Source organism: Diaphorina citri, unplaced genomic scaffold (genome assembly GCF_000475195.1).
Source record: "Diaphorina citri unplaced genomic scaffold, Diaci psyllid genome assembly version 1.1 scaffold237, whole genome shotgun sequence".
NCBI classification, from domain to species: domain Eukaryota; kingdom Metazoa; phylum Arthropoda; class Insecta; order Hemiptera; family Psyllidae; genus Diaphorina; species Diaphorina citri.
This window is the reverse complement of record NW_007377674.1, coordinates 152,430-168,419: the sequence shown is the minus strand read 5'-3', so window position 1 is coordinate 168,419 and position 15,990 is coordinate 152,430. Positions and strand designations below refer to the sequence as shown.

Below are 15,990 nucleotides of genomic sequence, written 5' to 3'. Positions count from 1 at the left end.
GGTGAAATGAGATTAATCTTGTACTTCTCCTTCTTCTTTGCCTTTTCCCGATTATACGGGGTACGCTTTTTTCGTTGGCTTTTTTCAGTCAGCTCAATGTATTTTGCCATTTCTTTCCTGTTTATCCTTTCCCTTGACTTTTTTTCCACAAAGTTTTCCCACTTCTCCCTAGGTCTACCTCCTTCTTTCTTTTTTTCTGCCATCACCATTTGGCTACAGCTGAAGCTGATACAACAACAACTCCACTCCTATCCTCAACTTTCTTTTCTTTATGGTTCAAATCCCTAATCTTCATTACTAACTGAGACCAATATTTTTCTTGAAATTGGTGTAAATGTGGCCCTATGTAAAAATTTGGAAATTGTATGTATGTTGCTACTTAACAGATTGACTCTCCTAGAGAAGTAAATTGTATGGTCATCAATTTTACCAGACAAGAATTTTATTTACATGCATAGGTATAAAAACATAAATGAATACAATAAAAGAATGTGCCTTCCTAATAATGTCTGTCAATATTATTCAGTCCTAAGCCAGTGGAGTGTGAAGTGCAGTCTAGTTTAATTCCTATGAAACAGAAAGGGTGATAAAACAGAAATGTATGATGTAAGATTATTCTTTGTAGGTACCAGCAAAACACAAATTACATATAAGATTATGATACAGATCTCAATAAAATTTAATACATCCATCAAAGTGAGGGTCAAATTTTTTGTCATCAATTCATCAAAACAAAGATTTCAACTCTCAATACATCCTGTTTCGTTTCGGCGTGAGGATTTTAACATCCATATAATCACCAATGATGAATCTACATTGCTGCAAAGTTTTATTGTCATCAGGTCCTTTCTGTCCACATATGGTTTGTCCAATATCTCGTACATGGAATCTTGATGTTCCTGAACAGAAAAGACAAAACACACAAACTGAAAAACAAGCAGGTAATAAGCACACAAGTAACACAGTGATATGCAGTTCCTAATGCTAGCCCACTCAACTGATAGAATAAACCTAAAAATAAGTAGGTGAAATGCCCACCTTATAGTTTCTAGAAATCTAGAAGATTGCTTCCAAGCAGTTTCCATCCTTAATTCAACCGATTTCAAAAAAATTATTTGATCGTACATACCACTTCAAATAGGTACCAAACAAATATTATAAAATCTTTCAAAATAAACCAGCTTTTGTTCCAAACAAACAGCCTAATCAAATTTTTTGGGGTTGTTTAACTTATGAAGTTACAAGGGATACAGCAAAATGTTTACCTCTTTCCGGAGTGAGTAATGTGAAATAGAAACAAGTGCCCCTCTGTTGGGCTTCAGGATTCACTTCACGGATCAGATTAGTAAGCTCCCGCAATGTAGCATCCATCCAGGTGTAAATTTGGAGTTGATTGGGGGGAAATCCATTATGAAAATCAGAAACATTATTGTGTTTGCCAAAATTTGTGAACACTCTCAACAGAAGGGGACAGGTCTTCTCTCGGTCTACAGTTTTCTCATCTATGCTTGTCACAAATGATTCAATGGCTGTCATTTTGAATTTTGATAAGAATGTATCAATGTGTATTGAGTAGGTATCTGAAATATAGAATATAGGTAGGTATTATTTAACATTACTTAAAGTTTAGTAGGGACCTACTTTCAGGAATCTAAATGAGGGGTTATCAACTATGACAAAATCAGAGTAAAAACACTCAAAACCAAGTTTCTTTCATTTGTTGAACAAAACCTACTGTGGTTTTGGTATGACCAGCACTACAGCAGCAACAGAACTTGAAGTACCAACTGCTAGAAAGCACTTTGCATAGGTACATACCAAGTTTAACATATGTACATAAGTGATTCTAGAGACAGTTTTCTGGTTTCTTTGTAGATTATGTGGACCTTAGAAATGAGAACGAGAAATAGAAAGAGAAGTACAGAGCCAAAACTAGAGAGAGGGAGACAGGAGAGAAACTGAGAAAGAGAGAGAGAGAAAGAGGGTATGCCAAGAGACAAAACTAGAAATATCTAAATAGGAGGGAGGAGGGGGAATCGATGGGAGGGAAATAAAGTTAGAGAGGGAGAAACGAGAGAGAGAGAGAGAGAGAGAGCGAGCGAGGGGATATTCAAAGAGGGACGTTTATGAAGTAGGATGGGATAAAAGTTAGATATTCTCTGTAGAATGGAGCAGTTGCAAATGGGTAAAAATTATAAATAAATGGTCGATTCCTGAATTTATTCGACTTTCGAGTGCGTCATCAGACGTATCAGAAAGGATAGAGCAGCAGACATATGAATCCTTTTATCTATCTCATCAACAAATTCTGTCTCGTCAACAGATTCTATCTCATCAGCATATTCCATCTCATTAACAGATTCCATCACATCAACAGATTCTATCTCGTCAACAGACTCCATCTCACCAACAGATTCTATCTCTTCAACCGATTCTATCTCGTCAACAGATTCCATCTCTTAAACGATTCTATCTCCTCAACAGATTCTATCACATCAGCAGAGTCTGTCTCATCAATAGATTCCATCTCATCAACAGATTCCATCTCATCAAGACATTCTATCTCGTCAACAGACTCCATCACATCAACATATTCTATCTCTTCAACAGATTCTATCTCTTCAACAGATTCTATCACACAATGCACTGTTTTGTCTGATAAACGGATGTTGTTGGGAGCATTATCTATGAGCGAGAAACAAGTTGGAGGGAGAGAGAGAGATGAGAAATTTTCTCTCTCCTTTCTCCTGACGTGATGAGGTGGGATGAGAGGTAAGAAGGAGGAGAGGAGAGGAAATAGAAATGAGAACGAGAAATAGAAAGAGAAGTACAGAGCCAAAACTAGAGAGAGGGAGACAGGAGAGAAACTGAGAAAGAGAGAGAGAAAGAGGGTATGACAAGAGACAAAACTAGAAATATCTAAATGAGAGGGAGGAGGGGGAATCGATGGGAGGGATATAAAGTTAGAGAGGGAGAGAGAGAGCGAGGGAGGGGATATTCAAAGAGGGACGTTTATGAAGTAGGATGGGATAAAAGTTAGATATTCTCTGTAGAATGGAGCAGTTGCAAATGGGTAAAAATTATAAATAAATGGTCGATTCCTGTGTAAAAAGTTGGGAAAAATTTAAATCTGAGGTCAAAACTCCGAAAAAATAACTGTAAAAGGTCGAAAATTCAATTTTTATTTTCCGTTCTAATGAAAGAGTTCAAATATGTGTGACGTCAGCCTTTACGCAGTTGTTTTTTTCGTCCGTTAGGCAGCGCCACTGTGCAAGCGCGCTGGCGGAGGAGCAGAAAGTACTGCACAAAAATGTATGCGCACAAACACATTAATGCGCTGCCGCTGTCTCGGGACATTTGATGTGACGTCATCGCCTACGGGACCGTATGCCGTGACGTCAAAGTTCACGATTTACCGGTATTTTTTTAATCTATTTATCTCGGGAAAAGTCGTAAGAAAAAGAAAAATTCCGTTGGTCCTCATTTTTCCTGCTCTATGACTTTGAAACATCACCCAAGTAAGCGCAACTGATCTATTGTTAGTAGAAAAGAGAAAAATATGGATAGAGATAGATAAATAGAGAGAGGAGAGAGAGAGATAAAGGGTGAGAGGAGAGGGTAGAAGAGAATAAGGCATGGGAAGAGAAAAGGAGAGAAAGATGAGGTAAATTTCCTCTGTTCCACCTACACTGTAGTTCTCCCACATGTCGACGCTTGGGTACCACTACCCTATCATTGGATTTGGGTTTAGGAGGGGTGAACCCGTCTAATATAATAGGACATAGGGTATTTATGTACCTATAATAAAGTAGGTATGTACGGGAAGGTGGGGGGGAGAAACAGATAGCTATGGGAAAGGGATTTTTCCCATTGCTACACATCCCACACTCTCTCCCCTATCTGATGTCACTTTACCTTTCTGCTGCGTCATAATCTCCCTCTATTTCTCCCTCCCATATTCCCTTCCCAACTTTCTTCTCCCAAAATAAATTCTCTCGTTCTCTGTGAACCTTCCTCCCCTTTTCCTATCTCTCTCCCCCTGCTCTAATCCCTTCCCCACTTTATCCTCAACATTTTCCTTTATCTCTCTCTCTCTCTTATTCCCTTTCCCACGTTCTCCACAATTTTCCCCTCCTTTCTCTTTCCCTCTCTCTCAAGCTCCCTTCCCACCTTCATTCCTCTCCGACTTTCTTTCCCTTCAAATTCTTCCCTCCTCTCTCCCTACCTTCTTTTCCCTCCTCTCTCCCCGATCCCTTTGAAACCCCGGGGATGCATAGCGTCGGATAAAGTAATGAAATTTCCAAACAAAAACTTTTTACTCGAAACTTTAAGAGCAAGGGCAGCCGTGCTAGTGATGCTCAGAAACTAGAAACCGAGGGACTGAATCCAGTGAATCCAAGGGATCCACTCGGTGGGACTGGATTCGTTTGGTTCACAGTCGTAAAAGATAGGAATTCCAAAGAGAGAAGTAAAAAAAAAAAAACTTTTTAAGAAAAATGAGTGGTAATCCAAAGGATCCAGATTCTTGAATCCATCGAATTCGGATGGGTCGGATTCGATGGATTCATTTCACGTACGACAAAGCACGTATTCTGCATCCTTCACATAGGATATGTACCTACTACCCGCACCTCCCCCCCCTCCCCTCCATATTCCTTTTCTCTCCACCTCGGGTTGTTTCATACAATATTTCTAAATTTGAATGACATTTCCATGAGTGAGTGAGAGAGACATTCAGGAGAAAGGGAGAGAGAGAAAGAGGCATTCATAGGAGGAAGACGAAGAGAGAGAGAGAGGCAGGCATTTAGGTGAGAGGAAGAGAGAAAGAGGAACAGAGGGAGGAAGGTAGGAATAGAGAAGGAACGAAAGAGAAAGACGAAGAGGGGAAGAGGAGGGAGAAAAAAAGAGAGAGAGAGAGAGAGAATGTGGACCTGTATAGGTACTTAAGAAAGGATAATCTGTACCTTGTAACTAAAATTTTGTAGACTTCTCAAATTTAAAACTTACCTGGGAGTAACAACGAATAAAGGTAGAACTCAGAAGAATAAAAAATAATTCAAGTTCTAACCTTCCAAGTTCCAACTTTTAATTTTCACTGCACCGCTTCAGGATTCAAAATTCAAGCTTAAATTTGAATTTTACCGCCCGGCCTGTTTACAGAAGAGTTTTATCAAACCACCGCTAGAGTTCACTAACGCACGACACAGTATTCATTAGAGCAAAAAAAATCAAGATTTAATGAAAGCCGGGTAGTCCACGTATGGTGACGAACTGCTACCATTGATGTTGTACCTAGGAATAGGAATGTACGTAGCTCTCTCAACTTATCTCAGTTCGTTTTTTTTTTTTTTTAGTGAAAGACATTTTTTCCCACTTGGCTTTTACAGATTTACAGATCCACAGAACTTATATATAATGAGTGCTGAAACCCTCCAAGAGATTTACAGCTGTTTGTCTATTTGTCTAGAGAACAAAATCTATTTTTAAATTTCATTTTATAACAATATAGGGTTGTTAAATTTAACAATCATATTCACTACCTACAGTAGGTAGGTAATAATGATGTCAGACTATGTAAAGCTAAAACTGCTCAAAATTAGATTATATGGAAGCATTTTTCAAGGTATACAATATGCCTGCCTTTTCTTATATTTTAAGGCAAATAACAGTAGAATAACATTTCTAAAATAAACACCTATGTTCTATTTTGAAATTAAATAATAACCTAAGATTGATCCAACTATGAAGGTTCTGAGAACAGCCCATATTTAGTCCTTTTTACTTTTATTTTATGGGCCGGTTTTCTTCTTCTTTTTTATTTTATTGGCTACATTCTTATAAACACTATCTCCTTCAGGTTCCTGATATTGTTCTTCTTCATTGGGTAATACTGTTCTATTTACTTGACCTTCATCAGATATCACAGGCCTAGAAATAGCTCCACCTTTTGGACTTTTCAAACCTTTAGTGTCAGTATTTTCATTACTAAAAGCCATTTCAAACATAGTCTCCTTTTCTGCCCTTCCAATTTGTTCTAGTGCAAAAGTGGACATTATTTTTCTTGCTGTTACTCGTTGGGCATCTTCTTCTGTTGCTCTTTCAATTTTGAACATTTTGAAGTACATAATTAGTGACTCTGAAAAATAAATGGAAAAACATCAGAAAAAGTGTGAACAAACATGATTCATGAAAGCAACTTAAAAAAAAATCTTTTGCTATCTTTTGCTAAAAAATCTTTTACCTCTGGGTCAAAAATTTTAGAATTTCTCTAATTACTTACAGAGTTCTAATAAAAAACAGGGGATTTGAAATCTTACCAACAAGTTTAACATCCAAACTATATTTTTCAGCAAGAACTTGAGGTGTATGCACCATAGGATCAGTTGCATGATCAGTTAACATGTCTATGACTTGAGATAAACTGTATTTCCCTTTTGGTACTACAGTGGGTTCTGTATGGCCAAATTTCAAATCAGGCACATATGATCTTTCCTGAGGTAATTTTCTGCTTCTAAGTCTTTCCTTTTCATCATCATTAGTGACAGGCTTGTGAAGGGATTTAACATAGACATGCTTCAAATTTTCATCAAGATCAGTATTTTTTCGTATAAGTTCTTCTCTGACTTTGGGATCTGAAATAAAGATTGGGGAGATTTAAATATTGCATGCCATCTCGAAAATGAACATTATTAGTAGGTTGGGTTGGGGTAATTATGATCCTAATCTTTTGCCATAACTTTTTTCTTGTTCTCCTGAGAATCAGTACCTAGTTTATTGAGTAGTTACTCATAGACATTGGTACTGTTTCAGTTAAGCCTCATTTCAACAACTGGAACAGAAAAAAAAGGAAAGTAAAAATTAAAGCAGAAATTTGTGTATCATAATTGCCTAATGATTATGATCCACCCATTTATTCTAAGGGTTTAAGCCCCTAAATTTAGGGGCTTAGAGGCCACAATAGATTAGAAGGTTAAAACCTATATGTGGCCTAAATTTCCTTTTTTAGAAGCTCTTGCTAAGTTTTAAATTCATAGAGATATGGGTGGATCATAATTGCACCACGAGAAATCAAAGTTTTTTCAACTTTTTGAAGAGGTTTAGAACTTGATTGAAAAAGACATAAAAGAAATATCCAAAAACTGTGGAATCTTCAAGCAATTGAAGTTAAGAGATTGTTCTTTAAAATGTCTCTTTAACCGATTCTCCAGGAATAGTCTAAGTGGGCTAAATTTGGGTGGATCATAATTACCCCAACCCACCCTACCATAACTACCTATAATTAGTATTAGTGCTTTCATTACATTGTGGTCCCAATGATACCTTTTGTAACTTCATAAGGGCTCCTCTTTCCAAGTGGGTTCTACAGTTAAATGAACCACTAATTTTAGTGTGGTGTAATAGCTGTACGCCTAGACTGCCTAGAGCTACAGTACATAGAACTTATCATTGGAAACTTCTTCTTACCTTTTGTGATGGATTCCAACATTTCAACAGTAGATGGGTGCTTGGGAGCAATTGGCATCTTGTCTTGTTCTATGAATTTCAAAGCTCTGTTTTCTACATTGTACCGTTTCATTTTCCTCGTCATAAACCTCCCAGCAGTAGTCATAAGGTTGCCCATGATTTTGTAGGTTAGCTATAGGGCAACTAACACAAAGACTTGAGAAATTTGTTTGAAACAGACATATCTATTTTAGAGTATCGTATTTATCTCGAACAATACATTTTTTTTATAACTCCTCCTTTATCAACCAATAGATAAGAGAGAAAATCGAGAAATACAACAAAAAAAAAATCCAAAGTTATCACTCAAAAAATACTCAAATTTAAATTTTCCATTTTTTAAAAAATCGCGCTTCGAGCATGATAAAAGATTTTGCGTTTTTCGAAAGGCTTTACCGTACCGCCTGGTAAACAGGAGGGCGTGGGTGCGATCCTAGCCGAGGCATGGAATTTTATCCTCATTCATTTGTTTGAGAATTGGACCACATAATAATGGAGCTCTAAGGGTTAGGTGGTAGAGAACGCGCTAACCTTGCCTAGTGGTTGACTTCCACTCGAGAGTCTACTAGGAATTTTAATTGTGTCATGCTCGTCACAAATATCGTTCCCTGCTTAATACCCTACGCTATATTTTATGACTTGACTTGGACTCGAACCACCAACCTCCAGATCCGAAGTCCACCTTGCTAACCACCACACCACTGAGGTTGGTCTCTCAAAAGTACTATCGAAAATTTTGACCGAATACATCACACACAAAAAAAAAAGCTGACGTTAATTTTGTTTGTTTCCAGGAGTTTCGCAGTCTCCGTCACAGTATACGTAATGCATCGCGAGCACTGAGCAGTGCCGTGTCTAATGATGACAGCTCCGTGTCCGGGGGCACACTCTATTTCAGTGGCGACTCTAGTGGCACCCCATTTGATCAGCCTATGCACGTACCTCCCGTGTCGACCGGGGAGGATATCCTACAGGACATACCGGATGATCCTTCGGGATATTATAGCGACGATAGTGATGATGGGTAAGTAGACAAGAAGTGGATTTCACCAATATTTTTTCAGCCTTTAACAGGCCTGTTAAATAGGAGCAAACTGCGGGAATAAAATAGGTTTCATTTCCAAAGATAGCGGAACATATCGGTAGCGAAGAATGGCAAACAGCATCCACATTTTCTTTAAGTGGTCAGAAGCAAAGCGACCTGATGGTGAATTCCCAACATTTGATACCAAACAACCACCAACCGACCAACCATTTTCGTCTTTATATCTTTCATATTACTCTCTTCGTGTATGATAGTACAGCGCACAATAATTCCTGATATGAAAATACTAAAAGCCCACATCCCGCTTCTGATTTCAGTCGGTCCAAGCACACCTCGCAGACCAAACAAACCTGTTGCCTTACCAATACTTCCCTCTCCATACTCCGCCTGTGTGGTAAATACCTACAGATGTCCAAATATCTCAAGCTTATTGCCTCCACCATCATTTACTCTCTGTTCCAACTGTTCGAATACTACCTGTATATCGTCTATCATTTCTTTTCGCTCGATCAAACGTCGGGTAAGATCGTCTCTGTTACGTCACTCAAACTACAGTCTGTTCTCAAGAGAATCAAGGAGAATCTCATAATGAGTACCATGAGTGAGAGTGACCTGACCTTGTCTGTGAGTATACCTTTTTCTACGAATCTTAACTCCGCACACAAAAAGTCCACTTAGATGCTTAGGTGTAAGGGCAAACAGACCTAAAGGATGAGTTAAGCTTCTACCAGTAGTATTTTTTCGCCCCGAGCGGGAATCGAACCCGCGACCTAGCACTTACAAGGCAGCCGCGCTACCTTCCAAGATAACTAGGCTTAAAACGCAACTATAGGTCTAGGAAAAAAAAAAAAAAATTGATAATCTCTTTTTCTTTTACAGGACAAGAAATCAAAGGGTAAAAAGACCTCTACGAAGTCAGCCAATTCTAAGAAGACGGACAAGAAGAAGGAAAAGAAAGAGAAAGAAGTACAGAGGAGGAGAATCAGGGTGTTCAGTGATTCCAGTGAATCTGAGAAAGAAGGTAAAATCAGAATTGGTCTCTGAAGGTTGTGTCCAACTGTCCACACATAGTAGACGGCCGTCGATCGACCATGTTTGGACACACCTTTGGTAGCTCAGTTTTAAAGGAATTTAGGTAAAAATCAAATGGGTATTCACTTTTTTCGAACGACCGCCGTCCGTCGCGTCGTTCTTAGGGATGCTCGTAGGAAATGACCTAATAATCAATTCCTTCGCATTAGTAAACAACAAACGCAACTCTAGGTCTAGGAATTTCTTGTATTGTCCTCGCCTACATATCCCACAATCGACCCTGGCTCTTCAGTGTGCAAGGCAAGTAAAATGAACTAATCTCATCTATTTCACATCACACTTAATCTCAATATTATATTTTCAATTTTTATTTTATTTATTAACTCAATCAATGCCAGAACTTATACATTTTAATTGTTCCCGAGGATTTTTTTTAGTCATAAATAACTCCATTATTCTAATTAGGTACCGCGATCATAATCTTTAGTTTTAGAAATTACTATTGTGTTTAAATAATATTTATCGATACCTATGAAATATCTACGAGTGACTCCATTTCAATATTTATGCTGGACATTTCCACATGGTGTTTTGATTACTTTTTTCCTGAAGGTAATTTTTTGGTTTTAGGTCCCTTCTGTTAAGGTTTTATCGTCCCGAAATCGAAGACATCATAGGAGAAAGCTAGCCATTCCGGGGACGAACATTATCCGTGTAGGATCAAACCCGACCGGGCGGGAATCGGACCCGCGGCCTAGATGGCTCTGAAAGTGGGTGCAATTTTTTGTACGGTAATAAATTTGTTGTACGTACGGTAATGTAAACATATGTTGGTGCAATATGGCAACAGTGGTGTATTTCAAAAAAAGAAAAATGCGCGCCAAATTTAAAGTTTTTTTTTTGAAAAAAGAAAAGCTGGGAAAGTAAAAACCAGTTTTCTTTTTCTTCTGTGATTTTCCTGTTAATTTTGATAACACTGTGATAAGTTCACTGCTATGTATTATTATGATAAGTTATAGTAGTTGGTTGGATTGAGATCTCATTTCCTCTCTTTGGATAACAGAAAAACGGAAACATATTGAACCCAAGAATCTCACAATGAGTGATTCAGAAGAATTTAACCTTTACTTGGCCAACTTGGAGGAGTTTGTGTTCGATGAGAATAAAATTGTAAGTTGAGAACTTTCCTTTGTCTTTTTTTATAATATCCATGTGTATTGATTTGAACTATTGAACTACATACTCTGGTCCATTGTGACCAAAAGACTAACATAGCAATTGTGGTCAAATTCTCAAATTATATTGAGGATAAAATTCCATACCTTGGCTGGGATTGAACCCACGCCCTCATGTTTACCAGGCGAGCGTCTTGACCACTACACCACCTTGGCAGGTATCCTGTTAACTGTTGGAACATTCAGTTTATGCTACTGAAGCTAATTGGCCTTGTGAGCATTAGGTCGAGGGTTCGATTCCCTCCCGGGGTGAACTTTAACCCTAACAGATAAGGTTTGTTCTTGAAACGGCTGACTCCTGACCTGTTCTTCTATTTTCGATTTCGGAACGATGAGAACTCCGTTGTCCACACAGGGGCTTGATTCTCGAATGACGACAAAAATACAATGTTTTCAATTTCAGACCAATAGTCTGGATCGGGTGGCATTAGCTGAAATGTGTGTCGAGGTGGATTTGAAGAAGAGTGAAACTCTATTCGGTCTAAGTGAACGGGTTATAGCTGTGGAATCCCTCGTGTTCTTGTCTTCTCAGTTTCAAATTCTACACAGCTACTTGGAATGTCTCCTTTCAGACCAGACCAAGAATACGCTGCATCAGTTTTATACACAGGTAACTAGTAGTTCTGTGAAATGTAGACCTCACTCAAACTCTTCTGCGTAAGCTGAGAGTTCAAAGGGACCAAAAATGGGCCCTGCTCAGTATTGGGACCCCAATTCAAGAATCGACCTGCCTTGAAATTGCACCAGGCAATTGCAAGTTATGGCGGAACAAACAAACATCGAAAATAAATGCAAAACGCTCGAGCTGAAACATAGACCTCACTACCGTTCGGTCAATACGAGTAGTTGCTTTCTTTTCGAGTATACTCGTCGTTTAACCCTTTATGCTCACAGCATGGCAGTATTTAAAGGGGGGACATGAGCCTAGGATCCCTTAAGTGTAGTAACTTACTAAAAATATCCGTCTAAAAGTTGGAGTCACTATTTATATTCTTATACACAATACATTGGATGGACGCAAGAAAATGACCTTATGGTCACTTCTTGACATTAGCTAACAGCAACAATACATATCTGTCCGTCTCGTTTCTCTTCCAGACATTGACAGTAGTCACCGACCTACGTAAACCCGTGTACGCTTGTGTGGCGTGGAAATCTATCGACACACAGCAAATACTTCTCATGATGTCCAGAGTAGACTGGGAAGTGTCTGATATTATTGAGAAGCATAGTCCCTATGTAGATTATATCGTACAGGTAAGTCTCCTAGCATAAAAAATTACCCAACATAACAACCATAACTCTTTTCATAAAAACCCCCCAAAAAACTACGCAACATTACAGAAAATACCTCACGAATTTCAGTACCCTGTGACCGTGAGGTAAAAAGCACTAACTCTCAAACCAGAGGTGTTGGGTTTGAATCCCAGTCAAGATGAAAATTTAATTACCGAATATTTCTGTCAACGGATAGTGTAGTATTTTTTTAGACTGTCAAAGTAGGACATGTAGTTGATGCCTTCAGCTCAACGTTTTAATATAGCACCGCTTTATGAAGGATATAATGCCAACCACTCACGCGGACAGACCTGTCAGACAGTCTGAGCGTGTGTGACGAAAAAAGCTTCCGACATAGGTCTGTCATCGTCTGAGAGCCCTAGGTCGGAAGCCTTTTTCGCCACACACGTTCAGACTGTCTAAAAGACCTAGGTCTGTCAGCGTGAGTAGCTGGCATTAGATATGAATATAAAAGATTTTTTTATTAATTTCACAACTTTTTTGTCAATATATTCTTATCTTATCATTTCACAGGATCTCCAAGTGTTCATAAAGCGAGTCGAGAAGGTGCAAGAGCAAAGTGAGATTCAATTTCCTAGTGCTGTGATATCTGTGTTGTGGGAGAACATCAGAACACTGAACATACATGTTGGTTTGGCCAAATCGTAAGTAATTTTATAGCATTCTGAAGCTGCATTAATGGGATAGACTGCAGGAGCAAAGGGACTTTTCAGTCTTATTTGGTCAGTCAAAATTGCCTGAAACATCCACAATACCTATAAACTTTTTTTTCCATTTCACAAAAATCCTTTGATCTCATTATAATATGTACATCACAGATGCCTGTGATTACTCAATTTGCATTGTAATATTACTTATAGGTGTGAGGAGCCAGTGGCATCAGCCAATTGGTGCTCCATCTTGCAAGGTATGGTTTGTCCATATCCCTTTTCATGTCAATATTAATAGGTATATGTTTTTATTTTTTCAGATTACTATCAACCTTTGTAAATGATGAAAGCTTCAAGCCCAAACTCTCCACTTGTTGGTTTGTGTTTGGGACTAGTAAGACTGATCCAAGTTCAAAGAAAATGCTGATTGTACCAGATAATCAGTTAGAGAGTGTTAAGGATAGATTTGAGAAGATCACATCTCAACATGTGTACAGCATACAAAAATCTGGTAACAGTGGTACAGATATGAACAGTGTATATCTGGCTGATCAAAGTGCAGACAAAAATATTGCCCAATGCAGCAGGTAAGTTTTTTCAACAAGATGTATTATGTACTTATAACCCTCAACCATTATAAGAGGGGTACCATGTCTATTTGCCTATATCACAGACATAGAAAGTAAATAAGTAAATTTGAGTATAAATTAATAGTGCTTTATTTAGTCTGTCAAAGGAAGGCATTTATTGTACCTAGCACCATAGATAGGGAAAGTATGTGTCTGATGTAAACATTTTTAATGACAGTGGTAAATAAACTTAAGCTTTAATTCTCTCTGCAGACTCTTATTAGAACTGGGATGTAGAAAAACTTCTAATTACTCTGTCATCTATTTGATTGTTAAATTTTGCAGTTTGTCAAATTTAAAATGTGATCAGGTGAAAATTGTGGCTAACAGAAGAAATCTGGTAGCCCCAGCTCCACCCACTACTTCAAATTCAAACAGTAAACCAGCTGTGAGTGGAAAAACAACAGATAAACCAGGAGACAGTGCCAAGAAGTCACCAGTTAAAAATACCATAGGCAACATGTTCAGTAAGCATCCTTGTCACATTTGTAAACCCCACACCAAATTTCAAGTCTCTAGCTCATACCGTTCCCGATATATTGTTAAATTACACCGAAAACAGCCAAAAAGCGGTAAAATGCCGCCAACCGTTGCACCCATCTTAACCAAAAGTTTCGTGTGGCCCTTGTCAAATTTGACAACTACACACATACCAAATTTCAAGTCTCTAGCTCTTACCGTTCTCGAGATATTTTGTTTACAGACAGACAGACACACAGACACACACACGGACCAATGGCTGAAACTTCGGATTTAGGCTCGAGGAGAAAAAAGTGGAGAACAAAAGTCCTGTCAAGAAAGTGCCTGTTAGTCCTGCTAAAAAATCTGGAATCACTGCTGGAAAGAAGAAGGTAAGTTGGTATATCCTTCCTTCTGGTGTCATGTCTTTGGCCCTTAACAATGTGTCCAAAGTTCCAACACTTGTAAGTTTAGGAAAAACTTATTATTTCAGTTTTGATGTGATAAACTTGGCCACCTAGGTATGTTTTACTCTTGATACTAAACTATGCTTTTTGTTTGAACTTTACTCCAGGGCGCTGAAAAGGGAGCGGGGTCGGCGAATATTACATCATTTTTCTCCAAAGGTCCCCTGCCAGAAATTAAGAAAGCTGAACCTGCTGTCCAAAAACCTATCAAAGAAACAAAACCCATTGCCAAGAAACCCAGCAACGAATCAAAGGAAATTGAAGATGAGGCTATGGATGTGGAAGAGACTGATGAGAACGAAAAACCAGAAGTGGCAGAAAATGTGGAAGTAGATAAGAATAACAAGGACTCTGAAAAGGTAAAATCAAAGGAAATTGAAGATGAGGCTATGGATGTGGAAGAGACTGATGAGAACGAAAAACCAGAAGTGGCAGAAAATGTGGAAGTAGATGAGAATAACAAGGACTCTGAAAAGGTAAGTAAAAAAGATGAAAAAACGAAGAGGTTTGAAAGGGGGAATTGTAACTACTGAGGTCTTATTTACGTCCTATCTATGATGAATTTCGGGAAATTTACGTCCTGTGGTAAATTTCATCTTCAGCCTTAACCAAGTCTGAAGACGAATTTTTTCCCTTTATAGGTAAATATATTGATGTACAAGTCCAAAAAGGAGGACAAGTTTCCTTCTCTCACAGACAAGTAACATGTACCTAAATTCTCCATTCTACGAACAAGTCCAAAAAGGAGGACAAGTTTCCTTCTCTCACAGACAAGTAACATGTACCTAAATTCTCCATTCTACGAAAAAAAAAAAAAAAATTGATAATCTCTTTTTCTTTTACAGGACAAGAAATCAAAGGGTAAAAAGACCTCTACGAAGTCAGCCAATTCTAAGAAGACGGACAAGAAGAAGGAAAAGAAAGAGAAAGAAGTACAGAGGAGGAGAATCAGGGTGTTCAGTGATTCCAGTGAATCTGAGAAAGAAGGTAAAATCAGAATTGGTCTCTGAAGGTTGTGTCCAACTGTCCACACATAGTAGACGGCCGTCGATCGACCATGTTTGGACACACCTTTGGTAGCTCAGTTTTAAAGGAATTTAGGTAAAAATCAAATGGGTATTCACTTTTTTCGAAAAAACCCAAGATGTTTGGTTTCCTAGCTTTTTTTTTCCTTACAAATAATTTTTTTTTTTTTTTTTTTTTTTTTTTAATGACATTTCCTTCATTTCAGAACCAGAGAGGGAAAGAAGTTTATCGCCACCTCCCCCCTCTCCTCCCCGTGTCGATATCAAGTCTGCCACCCTATCTGATGATGATGACGTCATACCCCCCACCCCGGAACCTCAGAGTACTGGAGGACGTAAGAGAAAGAGGAAACTGGTCACTAAAACCATGACGGATGAGTCTGGATTCTTGCGTGAGTTGATTCCTTTGTCAGTAGACATATAGACATATTGAATCCTCTGCTCTTACACAGTTCAATATTTTGTTCACAGGCAGTTTTCCCGTAGCAGCATCAGTCCCAGAACATTGTATAGCCGCACCTCGTCAATGTTGCTAAAACTAATGGTCAAGATAGTTGCAATTCTATTCAGTTTACGCACATTTTTCTTGTGGAATCCAAAACAATTTCCTCTCTTTTGAAGTCCAACTTCCAACTCCAGATTTTTT

The 15,990-nt window shown here is 38.4% G+C and overlaps 3 protein-coding genes and 1 long non-coding RNA gene across 4 annotated transcripts; 2 read left to right on the top strand and 2 right to left on the bottom strand.

Annotated features, from left to right (window-relative positions):
• Positions 1-272: 272 nt before the first annotated feature.
• LOC103506461 (probable histone deacetylase complex subunit SAP18) lies at positions 273-5,161 on the bottom strand. Its single transcript, XM_008470848.3, has 3 exons — positions 5,008-5,161; positions 1,266-1,580; positions 273-899 (listed from the first exon to the last, which is right to left on the bottom strand). Exons 2-3 carry the CDS (start codon positions 1,534-1,536, stop codon positions 748-750), a joined length of 423 nt encoding a protein of 140 aa, XP_008469070.1. The 5' UTR covers positions 1,537-1,580; positions 5,008-5,161; the 3' UTR covers positions 273-747.
• A 348-nt stretch (positions 5,162-5,509) lies between these two features.
• On the bottom strand, positions 5,510-7,829 carry LOC103506460 (protein NDUFAF4 homolog). Its single transcript, XM_008470847.2, has 3 exons — positions 7,465-7,829; positions 6,318-6,632; positions 5,510-6,136 (listed from the first exon to the last, which is right to left on the bottom strand). Exons 1-3 carry the CDS (start codon positions 7,619-7,621, stop codon positions 5,790-5,792), a joined length of 819 nt encoding a protein of 272 aa, XP_008469069.1. The 5' UTR covers positions 7,622-7,829; the 3' UTR covers positions 5,510-5,789.
• A 34-nt stretch (positions 7,830-7,863) lies between these two features.
• On the top strand, positions 7,864-15,880 carry LOC103506476. The gene is made up of 14 exons (XM_026821507.1): positions 7,864-7,878; positions 8,298-8,527; positions 8,866-9,172; positions 11,219-11,425; positions 11,914-12,072; positions 12,628-12,758; positions 13,085-13,351; positions 13,679-13,881; positions 14,006-14,009; positions 14,151-14,244; positions 14,427-14,795; positions 15,165-15,306; positions 15,551-15,736; positions 15,816-15,880. The coding sequence occupies exons 1-14, from the start codon at positions 7,864-7,866 to the stop codon at positions 15,878-15,880; spliced, it is 2,379 nt and encodes a 792-aa protein (XP_026677308.1).
• Positions 9,312-10,162, top strand: LOC103506459. The gene is made up of 2 exons (XR_541222.3): positions 9,312-9,380; positions 9,812-10,162. It is a non-coding gene; the product is annotated as an uncharacterized LOC103506459 (long non-coding RNA).
• Positions 15,881-15,990: the final 110 nt, after the last annotated feature.